The sequence below is a fragment of the Suncus etruscus genome, chromosome 1 (assembly GCF_024139225.1).
Source record: "Suncus etruscus isolate mSunEtr1 chromosome 1, mSunEtr1.pri.cur, whole genome shotgun sequence".
Taxonomy (NCBI): domain Eukaryota; kingdom Metazoa; phylum Chordata; class Mammalia; order Eulipotyphla; family Soricidae; genus Suncus; species Suncus etruscus.
The window spans coordinates 160,074,825-160,102,020 of NC_064848.1; the positions used below are offsets into that span (position 1 = coordinate 160,074,825).

At 42.6% G+C, this 27,196-nt stretch overlaps 1 protein-coding gene across 2 annotated transcripts in view; it reads right to left on the reverse strand.

The window, feature by feature from the left end:
• VPS53 (VPS53 subunit of GARP complex) overlaps positions 1-27,196 on the reverse strand; it is a 202,642-nt gene that overhangs the window by 134,152 nt on the left and 41,294 nt on the right. For both annotated transcript variants that reach the window (XR_007499610.1, XM_049782265.1), the window contains exons 5-7: positions 15,341-15,427; positions 7,621-7,736; positions 3,789-3,908 (exon numbers count right to left, since the gene is read on the reverse strand). Coding sequence is in view for 1 of the 2 variants with exons in the window: in XM_049782265.1 (XP_049638222.1) it covers positions 3,789-3,908; positions 7,621-7,736; positions 15,341-15,427 (323 nt within the window). In the remaining variant the exon portion in view is untranslated. The remainder of the gene's footprint in view (positions 1-3,788; positions 3,909-7,620; positions 7,737-15,340; positions 15,428-27,196) is intronic.

Below are 27,196 nucleotides of genomic sequence, written 5' to 3' on the forward strand. Positions count from 1 at the left end.
ACCGCGGTCCGTCCAAGGTTAGCTCAGGCAAGGCAGGCACCTTACCTTTAGCGCCACCGCCCGGCCCCTTCCTCCTCATTTTTTAAAGATCAGATTAAAACTGAACTCTTCTATGACTCCTATCCCCAGCCCTGAAGCTTGAATCTATGCATCCCTCAATAAAGACCGTGCTAAGATTTGTATAGCATATATGAGTGGTTACATGCCTGCTCTGATGGAAGTTTCTACTGGTGTCTGCCTTTTGTTTCCAAACATGGTGATCCCTTCATGGGCAGAGAGAAGAGTATTTTTTTTTTTGATTCGTTTTGGGCCACACCCAGTGACGTTCAGGGCGTTACTCCTGGCTAAGTGCTCAGAAATCGCTCCTGGCTTGGAGGGACCATATGGGATACCAGGGGATCGAACTGTGGTCCATCCTAGGCTAGTGCCAGCAAGGCAGATGCCTTATTGTTCTGCACCACCACTCATTCTGGCCCCAAAGTAGGTATTTCTTGCCACTGCGCCTTGATTACTCCAGCACAGGGACCAGGACACTAGAGTAAATATTTAGTAAGTAAATGAAGGGAATAAATGAACAGGAAAAGTAAGTCAACTTAGGGCTAGCATGAGAGTAGAGGGAAAGGATACTGCCTCTCGCCTTGACCCCCCCACATCAACTGACAGCAAGTTGGCTTTCCAGCCAAGTCTCCTGCCCTCTTCTTGCAATTCATAAGCCATTTGTCTGCTCTCTTGGTCACTTCACATCCCCAGTGTGATATGGCAATTAGCCAGCTGTTAAGTGTGAAGGGGCAGAGAAGGATGAAGGGAAGGGTGGGGATTTCCCTAGTAGTCTGCCAAACTTTGTTCCGACATTCCTTAAGTGTTTCTTGGCATTTCCACTCTTCGATGGCACACTGGCATACACTGCAGCCTGCCCTTCCTGTCCCGGATCTTTAAAAATAAAGAAATGAAAAAATATTTTAAAACAATTCCAAGATCCAGGAAGAAGAGAATTGGTATTATCAGAAACTCAAGGGCTCTCTGCTAGGGTAGGAAAAGTAGACGATCACTGCCTAAAACGGCTTCTGGATTCAAAAGGCATGAGGAAAATGGGTACCAGTAGCTCCAGGGCAACTAATCAGGGAGAGATATTGGGGTTCCTCAGAAGAAGTCACACAGTTGGTATCTACCTCTATGACCTGAACATTCAGTTCAATAGCATATGTGGGTCTGATAGCATATGTGGGTTGGGGGGTCCATTTCAGGCAGATCAGGGGGCCTCCATGCCTAGTTCGATCATATATACCTGCCTACCCCTGCACCTCCAGTGTCCCCTATTTTAAGAAATCTATCTGGGGCACACATAACCTACTTCTATCTCTTAGAAACGATAAGAAACTGTTTCCTGGGCAGATGAACAGGGGTTTGAAATTAAAAAAGTGAAACCAATCCAGAGTGAGCAGAAAGCACAGGGACAGGGCATGGTGGTAGAGCACCTACCCTGCACACAGGAATTGGGAACACCACCACAGCACCGTAACACAATACCCTTAGGTGTACTCACCTAAGTGGATAGCATGACAACTGATAAATCAGCCCCTCAACAACAAAGAGAAGGAGTTATGAGAAGAATACCAAACACTAGAGTCAGATCTTACTTCAGAGGATAAAGGAAAGGAGCATGCAATTCAGAGCTTTATAAAAGACCTCAGAGACTGGAGAGATAGCACAATGGGTAGAGCACTTGCCTGCATATAGCTACTTTGGGTTTGATCCCTAGCATCACATATGGTCTCCCATCCCTGCCAGGAGTAATCCCTGAGTACAGTCAAGAGTAAGCCTTGGGTATCACACACACACACACACACACACACACACACACACACACAAGATTATTTGTAACGTATCACATCAACTTGTCAACTGGAGTGAGCCAACAGACTTTAGTCCCTGTGGGCCTCTAGGAGAAACCTCTGAGCACTGCCAAGTGTGGCCCAACACACACACACACACACACACACACACACACACACAAGATTACTTGTAAAGTATCACATCAACTTGTCAACTGGAGTGAGCCAACAGACTTTAGTCCCTGTGGGCCTCCCTAGTTTACTTTCAAGGTAGGAAGGAGCTGTTGCACTAGATTTACACAAGCAAAATAGCTATTTCAAGTCATTATGCTGAGAGGTGATTTGTTATAACAGATCAGGGGCCAGAGACAGTACAGCGGGTAAGGTGTTCGCCTTGCATGTGGCTGACCTGGGTTTGATCCCCTGTATCCCATGTGGTCTCCCAAGCCCACCAAGATTGATCCCTGAGTGAAGAGCCAATAGGCCCTCTAAGTGTGACAAACAAAACAAAACAAAACAAAACAAAACAAAAAACCCTCAAAACCAAATACAACGAAACAGATCATTGAACGTATTCCTCACAAATGTTTCCCTCACAAATGTGGCTCAGAGGTAAGTGAAAGTTGTAATGGGAAGAACATCTAAAACACCTATTAACACATAGATAAAAGAACATATATAAAAACATATATATATACATATAAAAAAGAACATCTATTGACATGTAGATGGTCAATAGGCAATGATAAGATACTCATCATCTCTTATTAAGGAAACTGAATCAAAACGAAATTGAGCCTACGAGAAGGGCTTCTATTCCAAAGACAGGAAAGAAGTAGAGAGAGGGCATACCTTTGTACACTAGAGGTGGGAGTACAAATTGGTGCACATGGCTAACCAGCTTCAGTCCCTAGCATCCCATATGGTACTGAGCCCATCAAAAGTGATCCCTTAGTAACCCCGAGTAACCCCGAGCGCTGCCGGATGTAACCCAAAAAACAAAAACAAAAACGAATTTTTTTAAATTAAAAAAAATAAAAGGGTGTAGTATAAAAACACATGACAAATGGGTTCTTGCCTAAGTCAGGGCTTACTCCAGGTTCTGCATTCAATGTGTTGGGGCACAGGATACCATATGGGGGGGATTAAACCCAGTTCAGCTGCATGCAAGGTAAACACTCTACCCTCTGTACTATCTCTGTAGCCTCGTCATAGGCTAATTTTCAAAGCTACTACCTGAAATAATATATTTATTATATTATATTATATTATATTATATTATATTATATTATATTATATTATATTATATTATATTATATTATATTATATCACAATGAAAGAGAGAGAGAGAGAGAGAGAGAGAGAGAGAGAGCTCTTCATATACACCATCACTCCAGTGATGCTGGGCTAGCAACTATCTGACACAGGGAGCATTAAAAGATAAGAGAAAGAGGGGCCAGGCAAGGTGGTGCTAGAAGTAAGGTGTCTGCCTTGCCAGCGCTAGCCTAGGACGGACCACGGTTCAATTCCCCAGCATCCCATATGGTCCCCCAAGCCAGGAGCGACTTCTGAGCTCGTAGCCAGGAGTAACCCCTGAGCATTACCGAGTGTGGCCCAAAAACCAAAAAAAGAAAAAAAAAGAGAGAGAGAGAGGGAAAAAGAAGCTGGTAAGTGGGATGGCAACAGGAACATCTGTATCACACAGAGTTAGAACAAACAACATGTTTTTTGACAGAAAGAATTCTTTCCTACTACACAGTTCTACACTGAGTAGAGAGCAAAGGACTTAAGCATTTCCTAGCACTGCCTTTTCTTTAAAGAGAAGATCATGGATCTGAGATGTGACTTAGAGGAGAGCACTGGCCTTGCAAGTAGGATATACTGGGTTTGATTCCTGGCACCACCAAAAAAAAAAAAAAAAAGAGATAAACCATTTTTTTTCTTGGGACACTGTACCTTTCAGAAAGCTGCCGAATCTGTGGAATCCCCATATACTTATTGAAGTGCTCCAGAACATTCATTACACCCTCAAGAAGATTAGCAACTTCTCCATACTGCCTTCTCCTGGTCATGGCTCTGAAAAGAAACAAAAACTTTAGAACTCAAACAAAAACTAAAGTCACAAGACTAATGTGGAAGAGTCTACACCAAATCCTAAAACAGACAGCAGGGGCTGGGGCAATAGTACAATGGTAGGGTGCTTGCCTTGCACATAGCCAACCCAGGAACCTATGGAACATTCAAATACAGAAAATTGCACTGTAATTGAATGTGCTATATGCAAACAGATCTCTGATATCATTCAGTCTGCCTTTTTAACCCACGTATGGGTCAAAGATGCAGTGCAGCCGACAAAGTCCTTAAATGCGCAGCTGACCTGGTTCAATACCCAGCGTCCCGTATAGTCCCCTGGGCATCAACAGAAGTGAATCCTAAGCAGCACCAGGTGTGGCCCACTAACAAAATAAAATATTTTAAACCCCACTTATAGATTTATTATTATTTTTTATTGTGTAAGGTCCATCTGTTGGTCTCATGCCCTGTGGTGCTCTAGCCAGGTGGTACTGGGCAATAAGATAGTATTGGAGGAGTGATATGTGGTACTGAGGATTGAACCCAGGGCCTGGCACATGTGAAACAAGTGTTCTGTCAGTCATCCCTAGCCAAACCGCTGCCTTTGTTTTGTTTTGTTTTTTTTAGGTCACACCCGGTGACACTAAGGGGTTACTCCTGGCTATGCACTCAGAAATTGCTCCTGGCCTGGGGAACCATATGGGGCACCGAGGAATTGAACCACGGTCTGTCCTAGGCTAGTGCAGGCAAGACAGACACCTTATTGCTCTGCACCACTACTCCAGCCCCAAACCGACTTTTTAAAAACTGATTTTTTTGTTTGACTTGTAGAGGAACTAAAGGGAACAATACATGAGAATATTAGCAGTATTTAAAAGGAGGCATGAATGTGACATGCCAACTCACGTCTGTTTTTTCTCAGACTGACCTTCTCCTGCCCCAGCCTCAGTAGAATGTTTTGTCTTGACTGAGAAAGGATGGAGACCAGAGATAGTTACAGCGTTTAAGGTACTTGCGGCCATGAGGCCACCCTGGGTTTAATCTCCAGTACAGCATACGGTCCCCTGATCACTCTGCCACGAGTGATCCTTGAGCATAGAGTCAGTATTAAGACCGAAGCATTGCTGGGTATAGCCAAGAAATATAAATAAGGCCTTTTAGGGTCAGAGAGACAGCACAGCAGTAGGGCATTTGCAAGAGATCCAGGATGAATGGTGGTTCAAATCCTGGCATCCCATATGCTCCCCCATGCCTGCCAGGAGCGATTTCTCAGGCAAAGCCAGGAGTAACCCCTGAGCGCCACCAGGTGTGACCCCAAAACCAATAAATATAAACAAGGCCTTTGTCACAGAAATCTGGATAAAATATCCCAAATCCCAGTTCCTGTGGTGAAGCACTTCTGGATGATCTCTCTAAGACTTTAGCTTCGAAATGGAATTCAGCTTCAGCAAGCCCTGATCTGTTTGCCTTTAAATAGTGGCCAGACCAAGAGGCAGGTGAAAGATTAGAAAAGCAAATTCCTCCCCTTCCCCTTGGTACTCCACCAAACTGTCAAATGAGGCAGTGGCATCAGCCAAACAAATTGGCATAAACATGTTTCTGTCTCTTTAAATAAAACTTTTTTTTTTTGGGGGGGGGCGGGAAGGTGGCGCTAGAGGTAGGGTGTCTGCCTTGCAAGCACTAGCGTAGGACAGACCGCTATTCAATCCCCTGGCGTCCCATATGGTCCCCCCAAGCCAGGGGCGATTTCTGAGCACATAGCCAGGAGTAACCCCTGAGTGTCAAATGGGTGTGGCCCAAAAACAAACAAACAAACAAAAAAAAACCAAAAAAAACTTTTTTTTTTGTTTTTTTGGGGTCATACCCGGCAGCGCTCAGGGGTTACTCCTGGCTCTATGCTCAGAAATCACTCCTGGCAGGCTTGGGGAACCACAGGGGATGCTGGGATTTGAACCACCATCCTTCTGCATGTAAGGCAAATGCCTTATCTCCATGCTATCTCTCTGGCCCCTAAATAAAACTCCTTAAGGGAAGTCATAAATTCAGTTTAATTTGGAAGCCCAACTCCAATGAAAATGTTATATTTAACAGTTTCTCCTTCTTTGCAGTGTGTAACTTTATTTTCTCAGAATCCTTTTCTTTACACTTCATTAACTTTAGCAGTTGGGAAAGCAGACATTGCTTAGATAACAGTGACTTTCTAGGGGGAGGGGTAAAGTGGTGTTTGGGGCCACACGTCGTTGTACTCATTGCCTACTCCTGGCTCTGCACTCAGGAGTAACTTTTGGTGGTGCTACAGATGAACCATATGAGACGCTGGGGATCTAATCCAAGAAGGACGTGTTCAAGGCAAAAGATTTACCATTACATTTATCACACGAGCCCCTTTTAGTGAATTAAAACCTACAGGTTTGCATTATCAATGTGTAAAAATATCCTTTGCTGTAGGAAGAGGTGTTTGACTTGTCTATATGTTGTAATCCTCTGATAGTAATATCCCTATCCCCGTTCTTTGCCAAAAGCCCCTAGTTCCAAACCCAGGACCCAAATCCATGAAATCATCTCAAATTCTCTTTTCTTTTACACCTCCCACAGCACCTAACTTGCACTGTTGTTTAGAATTCAGGTTATCTTACTAGGTAACAGCTAGATGCTTACTCGCCTTTCTCCTTTATAAAGGATGTGTCACCTTGAATATTTTAACCAGCTCTTATTCTCTCTGCCCAGCAGACAGCAGCAGACATCTATATTCAGGGTAAGCTTATTAGATGGAGCTGCTGTATGTTTTGCTTTATTAATCCTTTATTTATTTACTTATACATTTGGTTTTGGGGACACACCCAGCTGTGTTCAGGGTTTTCTTCCTCCCTCCCTCCCTCCCTCCCTCCCTCCCTCCCTCCCTCCCTCCCTCCTTCCTTCCTTCCTTCCTTCCTTCCTTCCTTCCTTCCTTCCTTCCTTCCTTCCTTCCTTCCTTCCTTCCTTCCTTCCTTCCTTTTGTTTTTTAGGCCATAACCAGCAGTGCTCAGGAGTTACTCCTGGCTCTACATTCAGAAATCGCTCCTAGCAAGCTTGGGGGCCATATGAGAAGCCAGGAATCAAGATCTGTCCCAGTTCAGCTGTGTGCAATGCAAATGCCCTACCACTGTGCTATCATTCCAGCCCCTCAGGGCTTACTTCTAATTACATATTCAAGGATCACTCCTAGGTTTGACTACAGACTTGAAAGAGTGGCTATGAATTGGCCTTACTGATGTAAATCTGCCACTTGAAAGCACTTTGTATTTATGGTCCCTTCTCCACTTTTCTGGGAATGAATTAGGGATGTATTACTTTCAGACACCAGAGGGCACAAAGCAAAGATGGTGACTGAGGGGCCAGCACAATAGTATAGCAGGTAGAGTGCTTGCATTGCATGCAGCTGACCTGGGTTCAATCACCATCATCATCCCATGATCCCCCAGCAGCACCAGAAATGATTCCTGAGCATAGAGTAAGGAGTAAGCCCTAAACACAGTCGGGTGTGTTTCCAAAAACAAAAACAGAAAAATAAAAACAAACAAAAAATGGTAACTGAACATTGAGGACCAATTTGCACCAAAGGGGGAAGGAAACTGAGACTTCCTTGGCAAAGAAAGAAAATAAGCCTTGGATGTGCTTTCTCTTTAGGACACTTTCACTTCCTGGGGACCCCAAAGGAACAATGAGTCCAGCTCACTCGAGGGAATCAACACCGCCAGCCAACATATGCAGATGGTTCAGAGTTGTGATGGAGGTGGTCAGATGGCGTTTGGCATGATCTAACTGCTTGATATCACGGGTGATTTCTTTGACCTAAAAAATTAAAAACACGGTAAAAAGTTAAAGAAGAAAGATGCAAACTTATCTACAAGTAGTTCCAAAGGAAACAACACAATGAACCAAAGGGAGAAAATGAACCAAAAGGAGAAGAGCATATTTTCATTATATTATGTTTATTTATATATTACTATATATACAAATGTATACACACACACACACACATATATATATATATATATATATATATATATAATGAAAATAATTTCCACTCAGCTCACTTGAATTTATATTGTTTCCTCAGAAGTCTTTTGTTCTGGGTTTTGGGTTACACCCAGTGGTGCTCAGAGATTACTACTGGCAAAGCTTGGGGTACCATATCAGGTGGAGGGACTGAACCCAGATTGGCTATGTGCAAAATAAACACCCTACCTGCTGTACTATTACTCTAACCCCCCCTTCAGAAGTCTTTACCCAGGGTTAAAAAATCTGCAGTTCTAAGAATGGAGTTAAATTTTATTTTTTACTATAAATGGAGGAATAGAAATAGCAACTGAGAGTCCAGAGAGATAATACAGAGGGTAAATGGCTGCCTTGCATATAACCAACCTGAGTTCCATGCCTGACACTATGTAGGATTCCCTTAGTCTCATCAGAAGTGATTCCCTGGGGCCGGGCGGTGGCACTAAAGGTAAGGTGCCTGCCTTACCTGCGCTAGCCTAGGACGGACCGCGGTTCGATCCCCCGGCGTCCCATATGGTCCCCCAAGCCAGGAGCGACTTCTGAGCGCATAGCCAGGAGTAACCCCTGAGCGTCACCGGGTGTGGCCCAAAAACCAAAAAAAAAAAAAAAAAAAAAAAAAAAGAAGTGATTCCCTGAGCAAAGAGTAAATCCTGAGCATAGCTGGGAGTGCCCCCCCCCCCCATAAAACAACAAAATAGAAGTTGAGTGTGGAGTGCAGAGGGGCAGCAGCTAAGCATAGCACAACCCCCAAGAAAAGGTCAGAGAGGTATGCCTGGACAAAATGAACAGTATTGGTCAATTCATGCTCCAGAGATGTGTTTTAGTCATGAAACTGAGTTATGTATGAGTCTCCAGAAAGAGAAATCTTGCTCTGGAATCTCAAGAAGACTGAATAACACTGCAGAAACCTAAGGTGAATCTAGACTAGCAGGAAAGAAGAGGTACAATCCTCAGATAAGAGGACAACCACAGGGCCCGGAGAGATAGCACAGCGGCATTTGCCTTGCAAGCAGCCGATCCAGAACCAAAGGTGGTTGGTTCGAATCCCGGTGTCCCATATGGTCCCCCGTGCCTGCTAGGAGCTATTTCTGAGCAGACAGCCAGGAGTAACCCCTGAGCACCGCCGGGTGTGGCCCAAACACCAAAAAAAAAAAAAAAAAAAAAAAAAAGGACAACCACAACACAATTCCAACAGATAAGAGAAAGTCATTCTGAACCTGGGAATGCACAACTATTTCAATTATTAGGAAAGTACATTCAGACATGAATAAGCCCTGAGCACCACTGGGTGTGACCCAAAAGTGAACAAAAAAAAAAAATCCTTCCTCTTTGAAGCTGGAGCCATAGCATAGAGGTTAGGGTGCTTACCTTGCACACTGTAGACCTGGGTTCAATCTCCATCATCCCATATGGCACCCCCCCCGCAAGCCTGCCAGGAGTGATTCCTGAATGCAGAATTGGGACAAACCCTGAGCACCTGGTTTTTGTGGCCAAAAACAACAATAACATCCTCCCTCTGCTTCATTTCAGGAATCTGTGCCATTTTACTTCCTCCAGACCCTCATTGTCCTACACTAGGACTAGTCTCCTCATTCCCAGCACCTCCATCTCTCATTAGTGCATAGCCTGTGCAGGACCAGAGAAATAGTAGAGTGGGTAAGGAGCTTGCCTTGCACAGGGAAGATGGGTTCAATCCCTGACATCCCAGGAGTGATTCCTGAGTACAGAACCAGGAGTAACCACTGAGCACCACCAGGTATGTCCCCAAAAAAAAAAAAAACAAAAGAAATTCACAGTATGTGCTCACTACATGTGCTGACCTACTGTCATTTTGAAGATTACCCACCCAAAATAGCAGCCTAGGCAAACTCAAAACGAGAACGCCAGTAGTTTTTAAACTTTACAATGATATCCAAGGGTTGCTAAAAAAAAGTAAGAATATAACACAGTAAGTTTTGGAGTCAGACATTACCAGCTCTGTTCCCTACACCATGCTGCTTGACTTCATTCAGATTCAGTTTCCTCAGCTACCAAAAGGTATAACCAAATAAAATTTATTTAAAAAAAAAAAACCAGTAAGTACAAAACCTAGTGTTGAAGGCTGTTGTGAGGGTTCCAGGATATCATTTGTATAAAGGTACTAGAAAGAACTCAACAAACTGCAATGTTCCATCACTTCTTCTCCCTTTAGTGCAGAAAGCAAAAAGGCTTTCAAAGATAACATCTAGGAACTTTAGTAGTGACCTACTCAAACTATTTTTATTTTACTTTCCTTGGCTTAAAGGAGTGTCATCCAGAACTACCAAGTGAAATCATAAAGATATATATGAGCAAGAAATATGTCACTGGTGGTGTGGCTCAGCAGTGTAGCACTTGCCTTGCAAGTGCAGAGCCCTGAATTCCATCCCTGCCTGGCAGCACAATACATGAATTAATAAATATAACATCCTAGTGCAGTCCGATGAAAGAATTCTTTTTCTTTGGCCCCTGATTTGGTAGTTAACACTATTTACTTAGAAGAAGGAACTGGAGGAGCTTCAAGAACTGCCATCAACTAAAAATGACTCAGCATGTAGCTGTCATGCACAAGCACTAATCTACCCCATTAAATCATACTTCTATAATGTACAAATAACCATTATCTCCATTCTACATCAAGGAGACTGGCTGAGTCACCAGGATTGAACAATACGCTTAAGTCTATGATTAGAAGGGTTGGACCTCTGAAAGCCTGATTGTCCCATCCCATATACCACATCTTTCCCTGTCTTGCCAAAGGGCCATTGAGAACTCAAGGATGCTTGGAAATGTGATGACAGATTTGCTCCTGGAGTGAATTACAAGGAGATGCAGATAAGGATGTGTACACAAGAGTTTAGGAGTTCCTGTGACCAAAGTAAGTTTGGAGAGTGTGATGTAAACAGCTTCCATTCACTCTACATAAGTTAGCTACTTCTTTCAGTGTTTGTATGATTTGTACAATATTCCTCTGAGGTAGATGCTATTTATTCTTTTTTTTAATTCAAAACAAATGTTGTTGTCTATTATGTCCCAGTCATATTATACATGATACTATTTTTATTCTGTTTTTTGGCAATAACATACATAAAATATTCAATAACATGTCACTGTAGACTAAAACAGTAGGGGCCAGGGTGATAGAGTATGTAGAGCGCTTTAAGCCAGGTTCAATCTCTGGCATCCCAAAATTAAATTTTAAAAAGAATGCATCAAGAATAATAAATTATATCCAGCAAAATAGTATGTATGTCTCAGGTCACTATTCTTTTGATGTTATTTCTAGTTTTGTACATAACCTTCTTTCTGCACAATGTATAATTTACCATGTTATTACATTAATTTTAGAGACTTTAAGTCACTACTTACATTTTAGTCATTTTAATATAGAAAATTTACCTTAAATCACTATGAAGAAAAAAGACCTTTTCTGATTTTATTAAGAAAGTACCAAATAGGGCCAGAGAGATAGCATGGAGGCGTTTGCTTTTCATGCAGGAGGTCATCGGTTCGAAACCTGGCATCCCATATGGTCCCCTGTGCCTGCCAGGAGCAATTTCTGAGCCTGGAGCCAGGAATAACCCCTGAGCACTGCCGGGTGTGACCCAAAAACCACACACACACACACACACACACACACACACACACACACACACACACACACACAAAAGTACCAAATACATAATTAAATTTTATTTATTTATTTTTCGCCAAACCCTGGGATGCTCAGGGGTTACTCCTGGCTATGCGTTCACAAGTTGCTCCTGGCTTGGGGGACCATATGGGATGCTGGGGATCAAACTGAGGTCCATCCTGGATCAGCCACATGCAAGGCAAACACCCTACCACGATGCTATCACTCCAGCCCCAATTAAAAAAAAAATTTTTTTTTAAAGGAGAGACTAGGGGCCAGAGAGATAGCATTGCAGTAGGGCATTTCCCTTGCACCAACCCAGGAGATAGTGGTTCGAATCCCAGCATCCCATATGGTCCCATCCCATCCCCCACCCCCGCCAAGCCTGCCGGGAGCCAATTTCTGAGCGCAGCCAGGCCCCAAAACAAAAACAAAAAAGGATCAAAAAGATAGTACAGAGGGTAAGGCATTTGCCTTGCAAATAGCTGACCCAGGTTCAATCTCCAGTATTCCACTATAATAGTCTCCTGTCATCACCATAAGTGACTCCTGAGTGCTGAGCCAGAAATTACCCGAGTATAGATGGGTATGGCAAAAAAAAAAAAAAAGTAAACAAAATAAATAATAAGATTTATTTTGAGGAGTATGAAAAGTTGGGTCATACCTGGTACTCAGGACTTACTCCTAACTGTGCACTCAGGATGCTCCTAATTGGGGGGGGGAGGGGCACGATATGCAGTGCTTAATATAGAACCTGGGTCAGCCATATGCAAACAAAGTGTTTTACCTGTTATATAATGTCTCCATCCCCCAAAATAAAATTTCTTATGTCTATGGAATAATAAAGTAAAATTATAAAAACAGTACTTGGGGGCTTGGACATGTGAACACCACTTGGAAGACTCTCCCCAAAATACAAATGCTTGGGGCCAGAGCAGTGGCGCGGAGCGGTAAGGTGTGGTAGGTGCTCGGGGGCCACAAGAGCTATACTTGACAGTGCTTGGGGTAGGTGATAGGTGGTAAGTGAGGGCGTCATGTGATGCTGGGTAATCAAACTCGTGACCATGTCAGCTCTGCTGCTCTACTACTTGAGCTGTCTCCCAGCACTACATCAAGCATTTATATTTTGTTTTTCTGGGGCCACACCCGGCGGTTCGATCCCATGGAGTCCCATATGGTCCCCCAAGCCAGGAGTGATGTCTGAATGCATAGCCAGGAGTAACCTCCGAGCACCTACCACACCCAGCCGACAGTGCTGCCTCTCTAGACCTGAGCACTAAACTGTCAGGTCTGACCTACTGATTGGGGAAGTGTTGAAAGCCCTGGCTGCCCCCAAGCTCTGAGCCCATGTATATACTTTTATTTATAAGTCTGTTTTTACATATATTTGCAAGATGCTTAAAAAAGGATCTTGGAATAATGTATGTAAGATGTATGCAGAGTATAATCAGCAATATCATAAAACTCACTAACTCAAAAAAATAGGTTAAAAAAAAACAAGAACCACAGAGCTAGAGCAATAGTACAGAGAATAGAATGTGTGCCTTGCCTACAGCCAACTTGGTTTCCATCCTTGGCATCCCATATGGTCCAAAGCCTGCCAGGAGTGATTCCTGAGCTCAAGGCCAGAAATAACACCTGAGTATTCCAGAGTGTGGCAAAATAAAAAACACAAACAGCAACAACAAAAACCCACTATATCTTAAAATCCTCATTACATGTTAACCAGACTTTACTGTACTGTACTATACTTATTTGCAATAAAAAAAAAAACAGAGGAAAAAAATCATGCTATGTGTCTGAAATTAATGTGTCATGTGAATTCTATCTGTTTACTTCTTTATGTATAATGGAATTTTAATCATTTGTCACTGGTTTTACAACACTCTAAGATTTTAGGAGGACAGTGTCATACATCTACAAAGGCTCAATGTCCCCACCATCCAAGTCTCAGTACCAACACACTATCAAAATGACGTATCACTATCACTATGACTCCTCAACCTATTATTTTGGTTTTAGGACCAGACCCACCTTATTACTCATTTATCCTACTGGTAGAGTTTAGGGACCATGCAGTGGCACGAATCAAATCTGGGTATTCCATGGAAATCATGCACATGACCCTGACTTTTTGTATTATTTCCCAGGGCTTCAACTCATTCTCCCCACCCTTTTCTCTCTGGCAACAGTTTATTTTTCAGAGTCCACTTTTCTTTTTTTGTTTGCTTTCATTATTTATATTCCACAAATGAGTAAAGTCAGCTGTTAAGTATCTTTCACTTCCTGACTTACTTTACTTAGCATAAACACCTCAAGGTCCATCCACATTGTCCTGAAGGACACATGATCTTTTCTTTTTTTTGTTTGTTTGTTTGTTTTTGGGTCACACCCGGCATCGTTCAGTGGTTACTCCTGACTCTGCGCTCAGAAGTCACTCCTGGAAGGCTTAGGGAACTATATGGGATGCCGGGATTCAAACCGGGTTCGGTCCTGTATTGGTCCCGTGTAAGGCAAGCCTTACCATTGTGCTATCCAGCACCTCACATGATCTTTTCTGAGAGAGAGAGAGAGAGAGAGAGAGAGAGAGAGAGAGAGAGAGAGAGAGAGAGAGAGAGAGAGAGAGAGAGAGAGAGAGAGAGAGAGACACTACCACAACTTCTTGTTTATCCAGTGCAGCAATTCCTGCTTTTTCCTCTGGATTGCTGTTTGAAATATCTGACTCCAGCCTTCGACTTTGAACTTCTGTTTGCCTTAGGATCTGATACAAAGGTCTATAGAGAGAGAATCTTGTAGCTGGCCAACCCAAGTTCAATCCTCAGTGATCCTTGAGCCCTGTGCCAGACACAAGCACTAAAGACAACCAACTATGGCCCCGAAAACAATAACCAAAACCAAAGACCTAATATGAATTTCTTATACACATAATGAAGATGGATCTTTCTTTTTATCTATACAGTCATTCTGTGCCTTTTGACTGATGAGTCCAGACCATCTACAGATGTTATTGTTCTTACTTAACAGTTGAAAAAAGTCAATTCATAGACATTACATTATGTAGTGAGAATTTGAGCTCAGGAGTTAGCATTTCACAGTGCCTCCCACAGAGCAGGGGTGGGTGAGATTGGATTCTTGGTCAGCAGAAGGCTAGAGCTTCACATCACTGGAGGACACAAATTTGGAGAGGGAGGAACTTAATCAAAACCACACGCATGTTTCACAGGAGGATGCATTTAACCTCCCAGATCACATACCAGTTTTCCTAAGTTACATATCATACATCTTTGCTGAGAAAATACAAGATAGAAGCAAATGCCAAAGAAAGGAATCTAAAATGGGGAAGAAGCTATTTCTGGGAAAAAGAGTAAAAAACTCTCCCCATTTAAAAACAGGGCTGCAGATGGAGATCAGCAGGGATATTTTGAGTCATATGACAGCTCTGGAACAGGTTTCCTCTAAAGAATTGAGTGTTACGTCTGACAAGTAGAAGAATGAGGATAACAGTTGATGAGGATAACTTGATGAAAAGTAACTTTTTTTCAGTGCAAAAATGTTAGGTAAAAGGCCAAGGAGATAACACAAGAACTGGAGTGCATGGGTTGCATGTGGGAGCCCCAGGTTTGCTATCTGGCACTGAAAGTTTCCCCAAGCAACAACTGGGGAACTGCCTCTGAGTAACTGTCTTAGAGTATCTCTAAGTGTGCACAAATACCTTAAAAAGAGGGAGGTAGAAACCCAAACTCACCATTTGCTCTGACTTTTCTGCTTTGTCTTTGATATCTTTGATTTTGCCAAAGAGCTGCTGAATAGCTTTCTGGGCTTCTTCAAGTGCCTAGAATAAGAGAAATAGATTAAAAAACAAAAACCAAATACAAGAAACATGCAAAGTCAGGACTAGTCCCTAAACTGTAATCAAACCCAGCTTTAGGGAAAAAAAAAACTAATAAAGTTCTCTTGATTTATTTTATTTTAATGGACAGTTTTACTGGAAAAAAAGACAAGCAAAAGTCTTTGGATATAGGCAAATATATAAAATTCCTGCCAATTTACCCAATATAGTTTTAATTTAAAAACAAAATGACCTTCCAGTTCAGTTATTACTACACACATTGATGACAACAAATAAATAAAACTAGTAAACCTGTGTGTTTCCACAAATATGTGTGTATATATGTGCACACTGACCTTAAGAGTTATAAAAAGACATAAGTGTCTCTAAAATGCTTGCAGGGAAAGTATCAACTTTTTTTTGTGGGGGAGTCACCTGGCAGCACTCTACGCTCAGAAATCGCTCATGGCAGGCTCGGGGTACCATATGGATGCCAGGATTCGAACCACCGTCCTTCTGCATGCAAGGCAAATGCCTTGCTTCCATGCTATCTCTCTGGCCCCGAAAGTATCAACTTTTATAAGTCCCCAAAGATGACTTTCAAGGGCTGGGAGATAGTACAGTGGATAGAGTAGGTGCCTAGTCAAATCCCCATATTCTCAGCATTGCCAAGTATAGTCCGGAAGGCCCCAGGAGGTCTCCAGAGCTCTGCTGGGCCTAGGTAATCCCCAGCATTGTAGGGCCTGGGCAGTATCACAATCTTAGGTCCTTGCATGGCCAAAAATCACTGCTGGAAAACACCCTCCCAGGCCTTCTGAGTCCATGCCCCCAACACAAAATAAAAAAGATTGCATTAAAATTTTAAAATGAAAGCTATGCACAGAAACTTCAAAATATCTAAGATGGGATTATAGTTCAGTGGTAGAGTACCTGCTTTCATTGCATGTGTGAGGTCCTGGATTCAATCCCTGGTACCACACACAAAAATAAAAACTATGTAAGTACCCTCACTTGTAAACCAATAAAATGAAGTTAGAGAGATGCTGAATACTAATTGTAAGTGAAATGCTCACAGTGAAGAAAGAGCCTATACAGATATATTCACATGAAAAGTATTACAACCCACAGTAGCTTCTGTGAGTAGGAAATGCAACATTCAGGAAATTCTGAGGGCACAAAAGTAATACATATGCAGAACATATGGACTTACAAAAAAAAAAAAAAAAGCCAAAGGAGAATTCATGTTTCATTTCATCAGGCACTTTATTTATTTTGGATTTGAAAGTGGCCTGTCCAAACTGGGCTTCCTGGACCCTTTGTAAATAGAAAAAGACCAATGTAATCATAAAGCTGTGTGTGCCATCTATCTCCATTCTTGGGAAACAGCCAGCCAGCCTCCTTGAGAAGAACACCTGAGAGGAGAGAGCAGCACTAAAAAGGAAGAATGACAAAGGCCTGAGAATACTGTCTGGACCCCTGCATTCGGCAATGCATAAAGGAAGAGCTGCTTCTAGACTACAAACTATGGCCCCTTATTTTCTGCTTACAATATATATATTGGAAGATATATATATCTTCCAAATACAAGCTAAAGCTGGCATCCTCTACAGGAAATGGTTTCCTTTTTAGAGGTAGGGATTGTAACTCTCATTTCTTCCAAAGTCTCCCAGACTGTCCACTTTCTCTTACACAAGGAATCCTTTCTTTTTCTGGAGCTCCTGGCCTGACTTTCTTTTGATCTTCTGCTACTTCTAAGGATTTTACAGGGATTTCACACATAGGGTCATGGATCAGAAGCTGATATGTGTGACTATGTTACAGCTTCTAAAATGAATGTCCAGAAGCTCTTTTAGGCAGTTTTGTTTTGATTTAGTGCTCAGGGTCTACTTGTGGCTCTGGGCTCAGGAGCTGCTCCCAGCAGTGCTCAGAAGACCACGTGGTGAGACCATCAAACTCAAGCCAGCCATGAGGAAAGGTCAAGTTGAGTTCTCACCCTGGCCCTTCTAAGCCCTTTGGGATCCAACTCTAAGGTGACAATCCTCAAGGAGCTTCTCATATCACCTTCCGACACAAGCAGGGCTGGGGTATTGGCTCTGTAAATGGCTTTACTGCAGCTTCCCATCATATTACCTTTCTCATACTAGGAATTAACACTCCCTAAAATGCCAATGGTATAGTTAAAGTCCATCAACCAAGAGCATGAGGACTCCTACAAGACTGAAAATCTTTCTGGGTGAAGATTTCCTAGTCTCTGGGAATCAGAGTGATAGCAAAGAAGTAGGGTGTTTGACTGCACACTGCCGACCTGGACAAACCCAGGACCCCCAGCATCCCATATGATATCCCAAGAAATCAGGAGTGATTTTTGAGTGTAGAACCAGGAGTAACCCTGAGCGCCGCAGGCAGGTATGACTCAAAAACAGACAAAAGTTTCCTAGTGTCTGACACAGTGATTATACATATACATCCAGGGATGCTGGAAAGATTTAACAACAGTTAAAAAAAATTACACAGGTGGGGCCAGGAAGGTGGCGCTAGAGGTAAGCGGATGGACCACGGGGTTCAATCCCCCGGTGTCCCATATGGTTCCCCCCCCCAAGCCAGGGGCAATTTCTGAGCACATAGTCAGGAGTAACCCCTGAGTGTCAAACGGGTGTGGCCCAAAAACCAAAAACCAAAAAAAAAAAAAAAATTGCACAGGTAATGGGCTTATTTCCAGAACTCTGACTAATCTGAGAAAATGTCAAAAAGCTGTGCTTAGGGCCCGGAGAGATAGCAAAGTGGCGTTTGCCTTGCAAGCAGCCGATCCAGGACCTAAGGTTTGAATCCCGGTGTCCCATATGGTCCCCCGTGCCTGCCAGGAGCTATTTCTGAGCAGACAGCCAGGAGTAACCCCTGAGCACCGCCGGGTGTGACCCAAAAACCAAAAAAAAAAAAAAAAAAAGCTGTGCTTAAATATACAGGTAAGTATATTTTCTCCTCTAACCAACCCTTCTCCTTTCTCGTTCAGCCTCCAGGTCTGTCCACTACCAAACACGTTCCTATCCTAAGTCACTCCTGAAAATCTATGACTTCCCATTCTGCATCCTACCCCTAAGAATTCTCTTATTATTATTATTTTTAATACACCCGACCATGCTCAGGGGTTAATTCTGGCTCTGTGCTCAGAAATCGCTCCTGGCAAGCTTGGGGGACCATATGGGATGCCGGGAATCAAACCCAGGTCTGTCCCAAGTTGACCATGTGCAAGGCAAATGCCCTACCACTATGCTAGCTCTTTGGTCCCCCTCTTTCTTATTTCTAATAGAAACCTCTTTAAACCAAGACATAAACCAAGATACATAGTCCTTCAGAATATTATCAATCAATTTAATCAAATTTCATAAAATTGGGGCCAAAGTGATATACTGTGGGTAGGGGAATAGTCTTGAATATGGCAGACATGGGCTTGATCCCCAGCACCCCATATAGTCCACAGAACACTGCCAAGAGAGATCCCCTGAGCACAGAGCCAGGAATAGCCCTAAGAACCATCAGGCATGTCCCCCAAAAAAAGCAAAATTCATAAAACTGAAACATCAAAATAATAACTTATATTATCTTTACAACTAATGCCACTTATTTCCTCTCATCAATGGGCTGCCTCCACTTTTTCCCCCCAAATCAAGTTCTAAGAAACAAACAAAAAAGGATAAAAAGGAGTAAACTAACAAATACCCATTTATAACTAAGAGTAAATTGCTCAACAGTTACTGATATAGTACAAATCTTTGCTTTCTCGATGGTCTCCTTTAAGACTCATTCCTTTTCCATTGTTTTCCTTAACATACATCTCCCTCCTTATGCACTTTCCCATAGTCACATGTGCAGCAAAAAAAAAAAAAAAATCATCAACCATGTGTTCATAGTGCTTCATGTGTAACTCAACATCTGTGGGCATGTGTCCACCTTTAGCCGAACTCTTGAGATCTTAGGGGGCAGAAACCATCTGTCATTCATTAGCATCAAGACACTTAGGCATCGCCCAGAACAACACAGTAGGTGTTAAATACATGGCTTATTAAGTTAAATCTTAAAACCAATGAATCGGGGGCCAGGGAAATGGCACAAAGAGCTGAAGCACAGGCTTTGCATGACCCCAAGAACCACAGGGACTGACCCCGAGCAACAATTTACATACATTGTAGAAATTAAAGAAATCACTGAGAAAGAGAGGAGAGAGAAAAAGAGAGAGGAGAGAAAGGAGAAGTGAGGGAGACATTTCGATGTTTAGAAGTATAAGAGAGAGGCAGGAAAAAAGATGCAAGAAAAAGGTCATTAGTAACCTGAGAGAAACCATGGTAGAAAAAAAATCAACAAAAGTCCTTGAAGGATAAGAAAAGGAACAAGTAGGGTGTTTGCACGCTGCCGACCTGGACAAACCCAAGTTTGACATTTTGATGATTAGAAGTATAAGAGAAGCAGGAAAAAAGATGCAAGGAAATGGTCATTAGTAACCTGAGAGAAAACTGGGAACCATGGTAGCAAAAAAAATCAACAAAAGTCCTTGAAGGATTAGAAAAGGAACAATTAGGGGCCGGGCGGTGGCGCTAGAGGTAAGGTGCCTGCCTTGCCTGCGCTAGCCTTGGATGGACCGCGGTTCAATGGACCGCGGTTCGATCCCCCGGTGCCCCATATGGTCCCCCAAGCCAGGAGCGACCCCTGAGTATCACCTGGTGTGGCCAAAAAAAAAAAAAAGAAAAGAAAAGAAAAGGAACAATTAGAGCAGGGGTCTTAAACTCAATTTACCTGGGGGCCGCAGGAGGCAAAGATGGCTCTCCTGGCAAATTCTATTCTATCACCTCACCTACAGCATCTTACCAAAGCTGGAGCATAGCTGGTACTCAACAAATATTTGTCAACTCATTAAAAATATTGTGGGGTGCTTTTCAGAAGAGGCAGCACAATTAGAAGTAGTGGTTCAAAACATAGCATCAGCACACTTCACACCTACAACTGTTCTAATTTGGTGAGCAGGGAGTCTGCTGTCCAATATGCCACAGGTGGGTGCTGTTTTCATTCTTCTTCCCTTCTGACCTTGCTATGGAGATTCCTGTGGAGAATCCTTCGGAGACCAGGGAGACCATGGTCCTTCACAGGGGTCTGCACACCTGGCTATGACACTCTCACACCTTTCAGTTTGTGGGCCACAACCTTGTGCTGCTCCTATACAGCCGACAACAATGAGCCAAAGATCACACCCTCAACTGAGGCACCAGGGGTCTCCAAAAGGGACATGTTTGGCACACATGGTATATCTGTGGAACAAACTGGGCATCTCACACTTGTAAAGGCCTACACTTGCCACAGCGCCCTCCCCAAGCAAAATCAGTTCTAAACCCAATAAAACCTTCTAAGAAATGTTGGGACTTTTTCCTTTCTTTTCTTTTTTTTTTTCAAAGCAAGCACATAACAGAGACTGCAGAGACCTCCCCAGAGAGGACAAGATATATGCACAAAATCATGTCAGGCTGTCAGTCAGGCCACAATGTAGGAATGAGCTCAGTTGTATGGGATCACACCCAGCAGCTTTTCAGTCCAGGCTTTTGTAAAGTTTTTCCCACTTGCCATTCTTTTCAGGTTTTAGGTGGCTGGGGGAATATAAAATAAGTTATTACAAGTCAAACATTGAGTAATAAGAAATCATAAATTTAGTTTATGGCAGAATTTTCACAACTCCCACATTTAAAAAAAACAGCTAGGTTTGTATCACATATATACCTTAAATTAAGCTGTTTGGCTAATACGGGCAAAAGGATCTGAGATGTAAAGGTCAGGGCAGGGTGTGGATAACTTCTCAGAGAAAGGTTTTCTGTCTACTCTCAGTCTGTAATATCCTTCCAGATAGGTCGTCTCCAATGACAGCACCACTTTTTTGCTTCAAGAAAACAAACAAGACTCACACAATCTTACATTTCACAATCTTAAAGAAGGATAAAACCATGCCAAATTTTTACAGGCTGGAATATCTCTGCTTGTTACAACAAAGCACTAAAATCGAGGAAATTTAATATGATCCATTTCCCAGAGTCTTGAAAGGTTCTTCTAAGCATTCACACCATCAACACATCCTCTGAGTTTAAATCTAATTTCTACTAATCAGATCAGGAAGAGTGATCATAAATGGGAGGCCTCAACAAAAGGCCATGATTTTTTTTTAAATACTAAAAATACTTCTCCTACCTGACTAATTGGAAAACATGCTGAAAGAAAGATTCTGGCACTGTCCCTGGATGCTTTATAATAAAATGTGACAACTTTTGCCATTTCCTCATTCCACGCTATATGTGAATAAAAAACAAAGTTATTCTCCCCTCCCAAAAAAAATGTCTGCTTTCAATCTCCCTACCAGAGCTCTTGAACGGAGCACTGGAGAATAGCATGGATCCTTCATTCAAGGGTGTTATTATGAAGCAGATACTGTAGTGATGCCCCCTTAGTAAATCAAATCTCTGCAATGGAGAGATGCAAAGCAACCCACTGGACTAGCCGAGAAGACTCAGCAAATCCAATTACCTATCTCTATACTGGCAGACATCTTTAACTGTAATTATCCTCCTCAATCTTCCCGGCCTCCTGACGGAGACTCTGAGCAGGCTCTAAAGCCATGCTAGGTTCTGTGCACAGAAGATAAGCAGCACAAAATCTGGCAGAGATCCCACCACTTTCTTCTGTCCTTTTTCTTCTTTTCTTCCTTTTTAGAGAACTACTGTTTCCAGCCATACTGAGAGGGAATCTGAGCCAATGGAAATACTGTAAGAAAAAACATCCCAGAGCCGGAGAGATAGCATGGAGGCAGGGTATTTGCCTTGCATGCAGGACAGTGGTTCGAATCCCAGCATCCCATATGGTCCCCAGAGCCTGCCTGGAGTGATTTCTGAATGTAGAGCCAGGAGGAACCCCTGAGCGCTGCCGGATGTGACCCAAAAACCAAAAAAAAGGGGGGGGGGGTAATAAAGGACAGGTGTTAAGGTGTTTGTTTTGCAACACATGATCCCCCAAGAAACCATGGGATGTGACCCAACAACAAAACACTATATATATATATATATATATATATATATATATATATATATATATATAAAAATATCTTTTGGCTCTTAAGCTTCTAATTTTATAATTAATTTAGTATAGAATTCTAATGCCTTTGTCCTGTCAGTCCATGGACAATCAGCCTTTAAGAGATTTTAAACCAAGATCCCATTTGTTGTTACTGCAGTTAGGTAGCAAAGTTGTTCATTTTAAAAACTGGTTATAACTTTGGTATGCTCTTGGAAAAAAATATAGTACTAGTAGTCAAGGTAAATGAAGAAAATACTTTTCCACTATTCCCTTGCCATTTCTTTATTTTATTTTCTCTTGCCATTTCTGTATCCAACTTGCTTTCTGCATGTGAGTGCCCTTTCTATCATTTGCTGAAGTGATGCCTTGTTTGTTTTAGTGGAAAGAAAGAATTCTAAACCAGCAGGCCAAGATTTGAATGCTGTCAGCCTGGCCACTGTCTGTGTAACCCCCTGTTATCTTCCAGAAGGTTAGGACTCCTTATGTCTAGAACAAGTGTATGAGAAACAACCACAAAAACTTTGTCAGAGGAGCTGGAGAGATAGCATGGAGGTAAGGCGTTTGCCTTTCATGCAGAAGGTCATTGGTTCAAATCCCGGCATCCCACATGGTCCCTCGTGCCTGCCAGGGGCGATTTCTGAGCGTAGAGCCAAGAGTAACCCCTGAGCACTGCCCGGTGTGACCAAAAAAAAAAAAAAAAAAACTTTGTCAGGATAAAGCACAGGATTTGGAAGCGGGCACTTAGGACACTTCGCCAACACTCTTCCTTTCTCTGGGGACCTTCTTGTCCCCCTGTTTTTAGGATCTGCAGTCCCAGAAACAAACTAGGTCCAAGCTTGTCAGGAGTCTTCTATTGACTTTCCAGGATAAACTGAAAAAGAGAGTTCAGGCTCTGGGGTAGTAGTGCCAAGAAGTGCAATGTAGGATGACAGGAGGTTGGTCTCTAGGGAGAGATGATGAGGCTGGCATTCGGAGAAACAGACACAGACAGGACATCAATAACCAGAGCTGCTCAGGACTCTAGCTGAGACATTGCACCTCCATGATCTGACACTTCAACTTTCCCTTCAAACTAATATGAGCATTGCCAATGCCAGTTTGAATTGGGCTTTGTTTTCTTTCAATCAAGAGTCTGATGAAGTACTCAGCTCACAGTAAGGGCTCACTGAACTGCAACTATGAACAATAGTCCAAAATGGAGTGCAGTTTTCTTTTGTTTTGTTTTGTTTTGGTTTTGGTTTGTTTTGGTTTGGCTTTTGGGCCACACCCAGCAGTACTGGGGGGGGGGGGGGGTTACACCTGACTCTGTGCTCAAAATTGCTCCTGGCAGGTTCAGAGGACCATATAAAATGCTGGGGAGTGAACTCGGGTCCTTCTCAGGTCGGCAGCATGCAAGGCAATGCACGGTCACTTTGGCCCCAAGAGTACAGTATTTTGATAAAACTGTTTTTTTTTGTTTGTTTGTTTGGTTTTGGTTTTTGGTTTTTGGCCATACCTGGTGATGCTCAGGGATTACTCCTGGCTCTGTGGTCAGAAATCACTCCTGGCTTGGGGGACCATATGGGACGCCAGCGATCGAACCAAGGTCCATCCTGGGTCAGTCACATGCAAGGCAAACACCCTACCTCTGCGCTATTGCTCTGGCCCCTCCTTTAATTAAAAAAAAAAAAAAGGTGTAGACTGGACAGATAATACAGGTAGAGTACTGATCTTGCATGCAGCTGACCCAGGTAGGTTCTTTTTGGCACCCATTATGTTCTCCTGAGCCCCGCCCGGATGATCCCTGAGCTCAGAGCCAGGAATAAGCTCCAAGGACTGCTCGTATGATTTAAAAATCACAAAGGAAAAAAAAGTAAGTACTTTACGCCAGTTCCTAAGAGAATAAGACCACCACTAGATAAGGATAGGGTTTTTTTCGCCACATTGATATTTGAGCCATAGCCTGCAGAGCTCAGCATTTACTCCTGGCTCTGAACTCAGGGATCACAGGAGGGGGGGGGAAAGGGGGGAGGGAGTTAGTGGACCATATGTGATGCCAAGGATAGAATCCAGATCAAACATGTGTAAGACCTGCTATACTACATCATGTAAGTCTTATATGTCAGGAACATATTTAAAAACTATACATAAAGGTCTGAATCAAGAATAACAGAATCAGGGACCAGAGAGATAGCACAGCGGTAGGGAGTTTGCCTTGCATGAAGCCGAACGGAGGTTCAAATCCCGGCATCCCATATGGTCCCCCAGGCTCTCTAGGAGCGATTTCTGAGTGCGGAACAAAAAAAAAAAAAAATGAATGACAGAATCATAAGGGAAGCTAGAAATTTCACACATACGAAAATATTGCTAAGGGTTATCACATTTAATGAACACTATAGCAATCTACTGAGTAGAACAAGAAGTCTCTATGGGGCCCGGAGAGATAGCACAGTGGTGTTTGCCCTGCAAGCAGCCGATCCAGGACCAGAGGTGGTCGGTTCGAATCCCGGTGTCCCATATGGTTCCCTGTGCCTGCCAGGAGCTATTTCTGAGCAGACAGCCAGGAGTAACCCCTGAATACCGCCGGGTGTGGCCCAAAAACCAAAAAAAAAAAAAAAAGTCTCTATGGCATGTCCCTCTCTTTGAGACTGCTGGGCACTCTGGCATCACAGAATTCTGCTGCTATGGAAACAGGGCGCCAGCTTGAGCAGATATGCTTTAAGATGCCTCAGCAATAACAACACAGCCTGTTCCTCATAATGGTGCCAAACAATAGCACAAACTACAGAAATCTCAAAGACATGGAGGACCACCTCTGTTCAGCACCATGCACATATAGAACCTACAACACACAAGTAACCACTAGATCTAGCGGCCCTGGTCAAATGGCAGCTGGGCACCCAGCAGATGAGTTGAGCAGTCATTGCCTCCATTCTGAAACCTTACAGGTAAAGCATTTAATTTTTAAAGCACAGATTTCAGTTCAAGTTTGTGAGCCAAAAGAATGCAAAAGGCACAAGGAATAATTTTCACCTGGTTTGTCAAAATGCTCTGTTCCATCCAAATTACTTTCATTTATAAGGTTTGCAAATTACATACACTGAAAACATGAACCAGAGAGCTCATTTCTAATGTTTTTAGGAAAAAGGCCAGAAACGAATATCACAAGGCTGAGACACAAATTCAGTAAGTGCCCAAACAAGACTAAACATTTATATTTAAAGTTCTGCTTATATCTGTTATTACCCATGACTTAATATATGGTAGCACTGAAATAGCAGGGAGTAGTGAATGCATTCACGCAGATTCCTTTAATGAAATATATCCCTTGAGGATGAGAATATTTAAAGCAATGGTCCTCAAACTACAGCCTGTGGGCCACATATTGTATTTATTCCCATTTTGTTTCTTCACTTCTAAATAAGATATATACTGTGTGCATAGAAATTTGTTCATAATTTTTGTTTTTACTATAATCTGGCCCTCCAACAGTCTGAAGGACAGTGAACTGGCCCCCTTGTTTAAAAAGTTTGAGGACCCCTGATTTAAAGCAACAACTCCAAATGGCAAAATATAAGAAAATGTTTGATCAAAACTTTCAGCTGTTTTGAGTTTCTTCAGTGGTTGTTTTTTGTTTGTTTGTTGTGTTTTTAAGTAAAAGACACAGCAATTCAATACTTTAGGAAATGGGGTGCATTAAAGGGACAATTTGTTCAAGTTTAATAAAGGACTACTTTCCACAAATAGCTATGATTTCAAGTTGCCAAGGGAAATCTAATTCTAAGGAATCAAAATGTATCCTATATCATACTATTACTTCTACTTTGAGTGACTTGGTAACTTCAAGTAACTACAGTGTCTTCACTTGGGAGAAAATATTCTTTTGTAGTGACATTTATTGTAAAATAAAACCCACAGTTAAAAAAATAAATTAAAAAAAAAAAACCACAGTTGTGAGATCACCTCAAGCACCGTGTTTCTAAATACCACACAGAGGGGTCTGAGGAAGCTGGGTAGCAGCAAAGAAATAATAAATCAAGTCAGTCAGGGAAGAAATATGGAGCCAGTGGCTTCTCCGTGGTCTCTCTCAGAGTGCCAAGCCAAAATGGACATTTTTATTATCCAAGCCAAAACCGGTGGGGGGGGGGGGTGCTCCTGCACAGCGCAGGGCAGAGTGATCCAAAAGGATCCTTACATATCAAAGGATGAGATTACAGGAAAGAGGAAGATGGGGGAAAGCCTTTGTTTTGGGTTAACTGCTGGATGTCATCTTAATCTATATATTCTTTTTGTTTTGTTTTGTTTTTGGGGGTCTCACCCAGCAACGCTCAGGGGTTGTGTTTCTCTGGCTTTGCACTTAGGAATAACTTCTGACAGTGCATGGGGGACCAAATGGGTTGCCGAGTATCAAATTCAGGTCAGACTCATACAAGGCCTTAAACACTGTGCTATTTCTCCAGCACCCAACAGAACATTTCTTTTCATTTGCTTGTTTGTTTTTGGGGTCACATCCAGCGATGCTCAGGGGTTACTCCTGGCTTTGCATTCAGAGGTCATTCCTGTCAGTGCTCAGGGGACTATTTGGGATGTCAGGGATTGAACCCAGGTTAACCATGTGCAAGGCAAACACCCTACTCACTTTGCTATCACTCCATCCCCCCAACAGAACATTCTTTTTACTATTATTTTCAG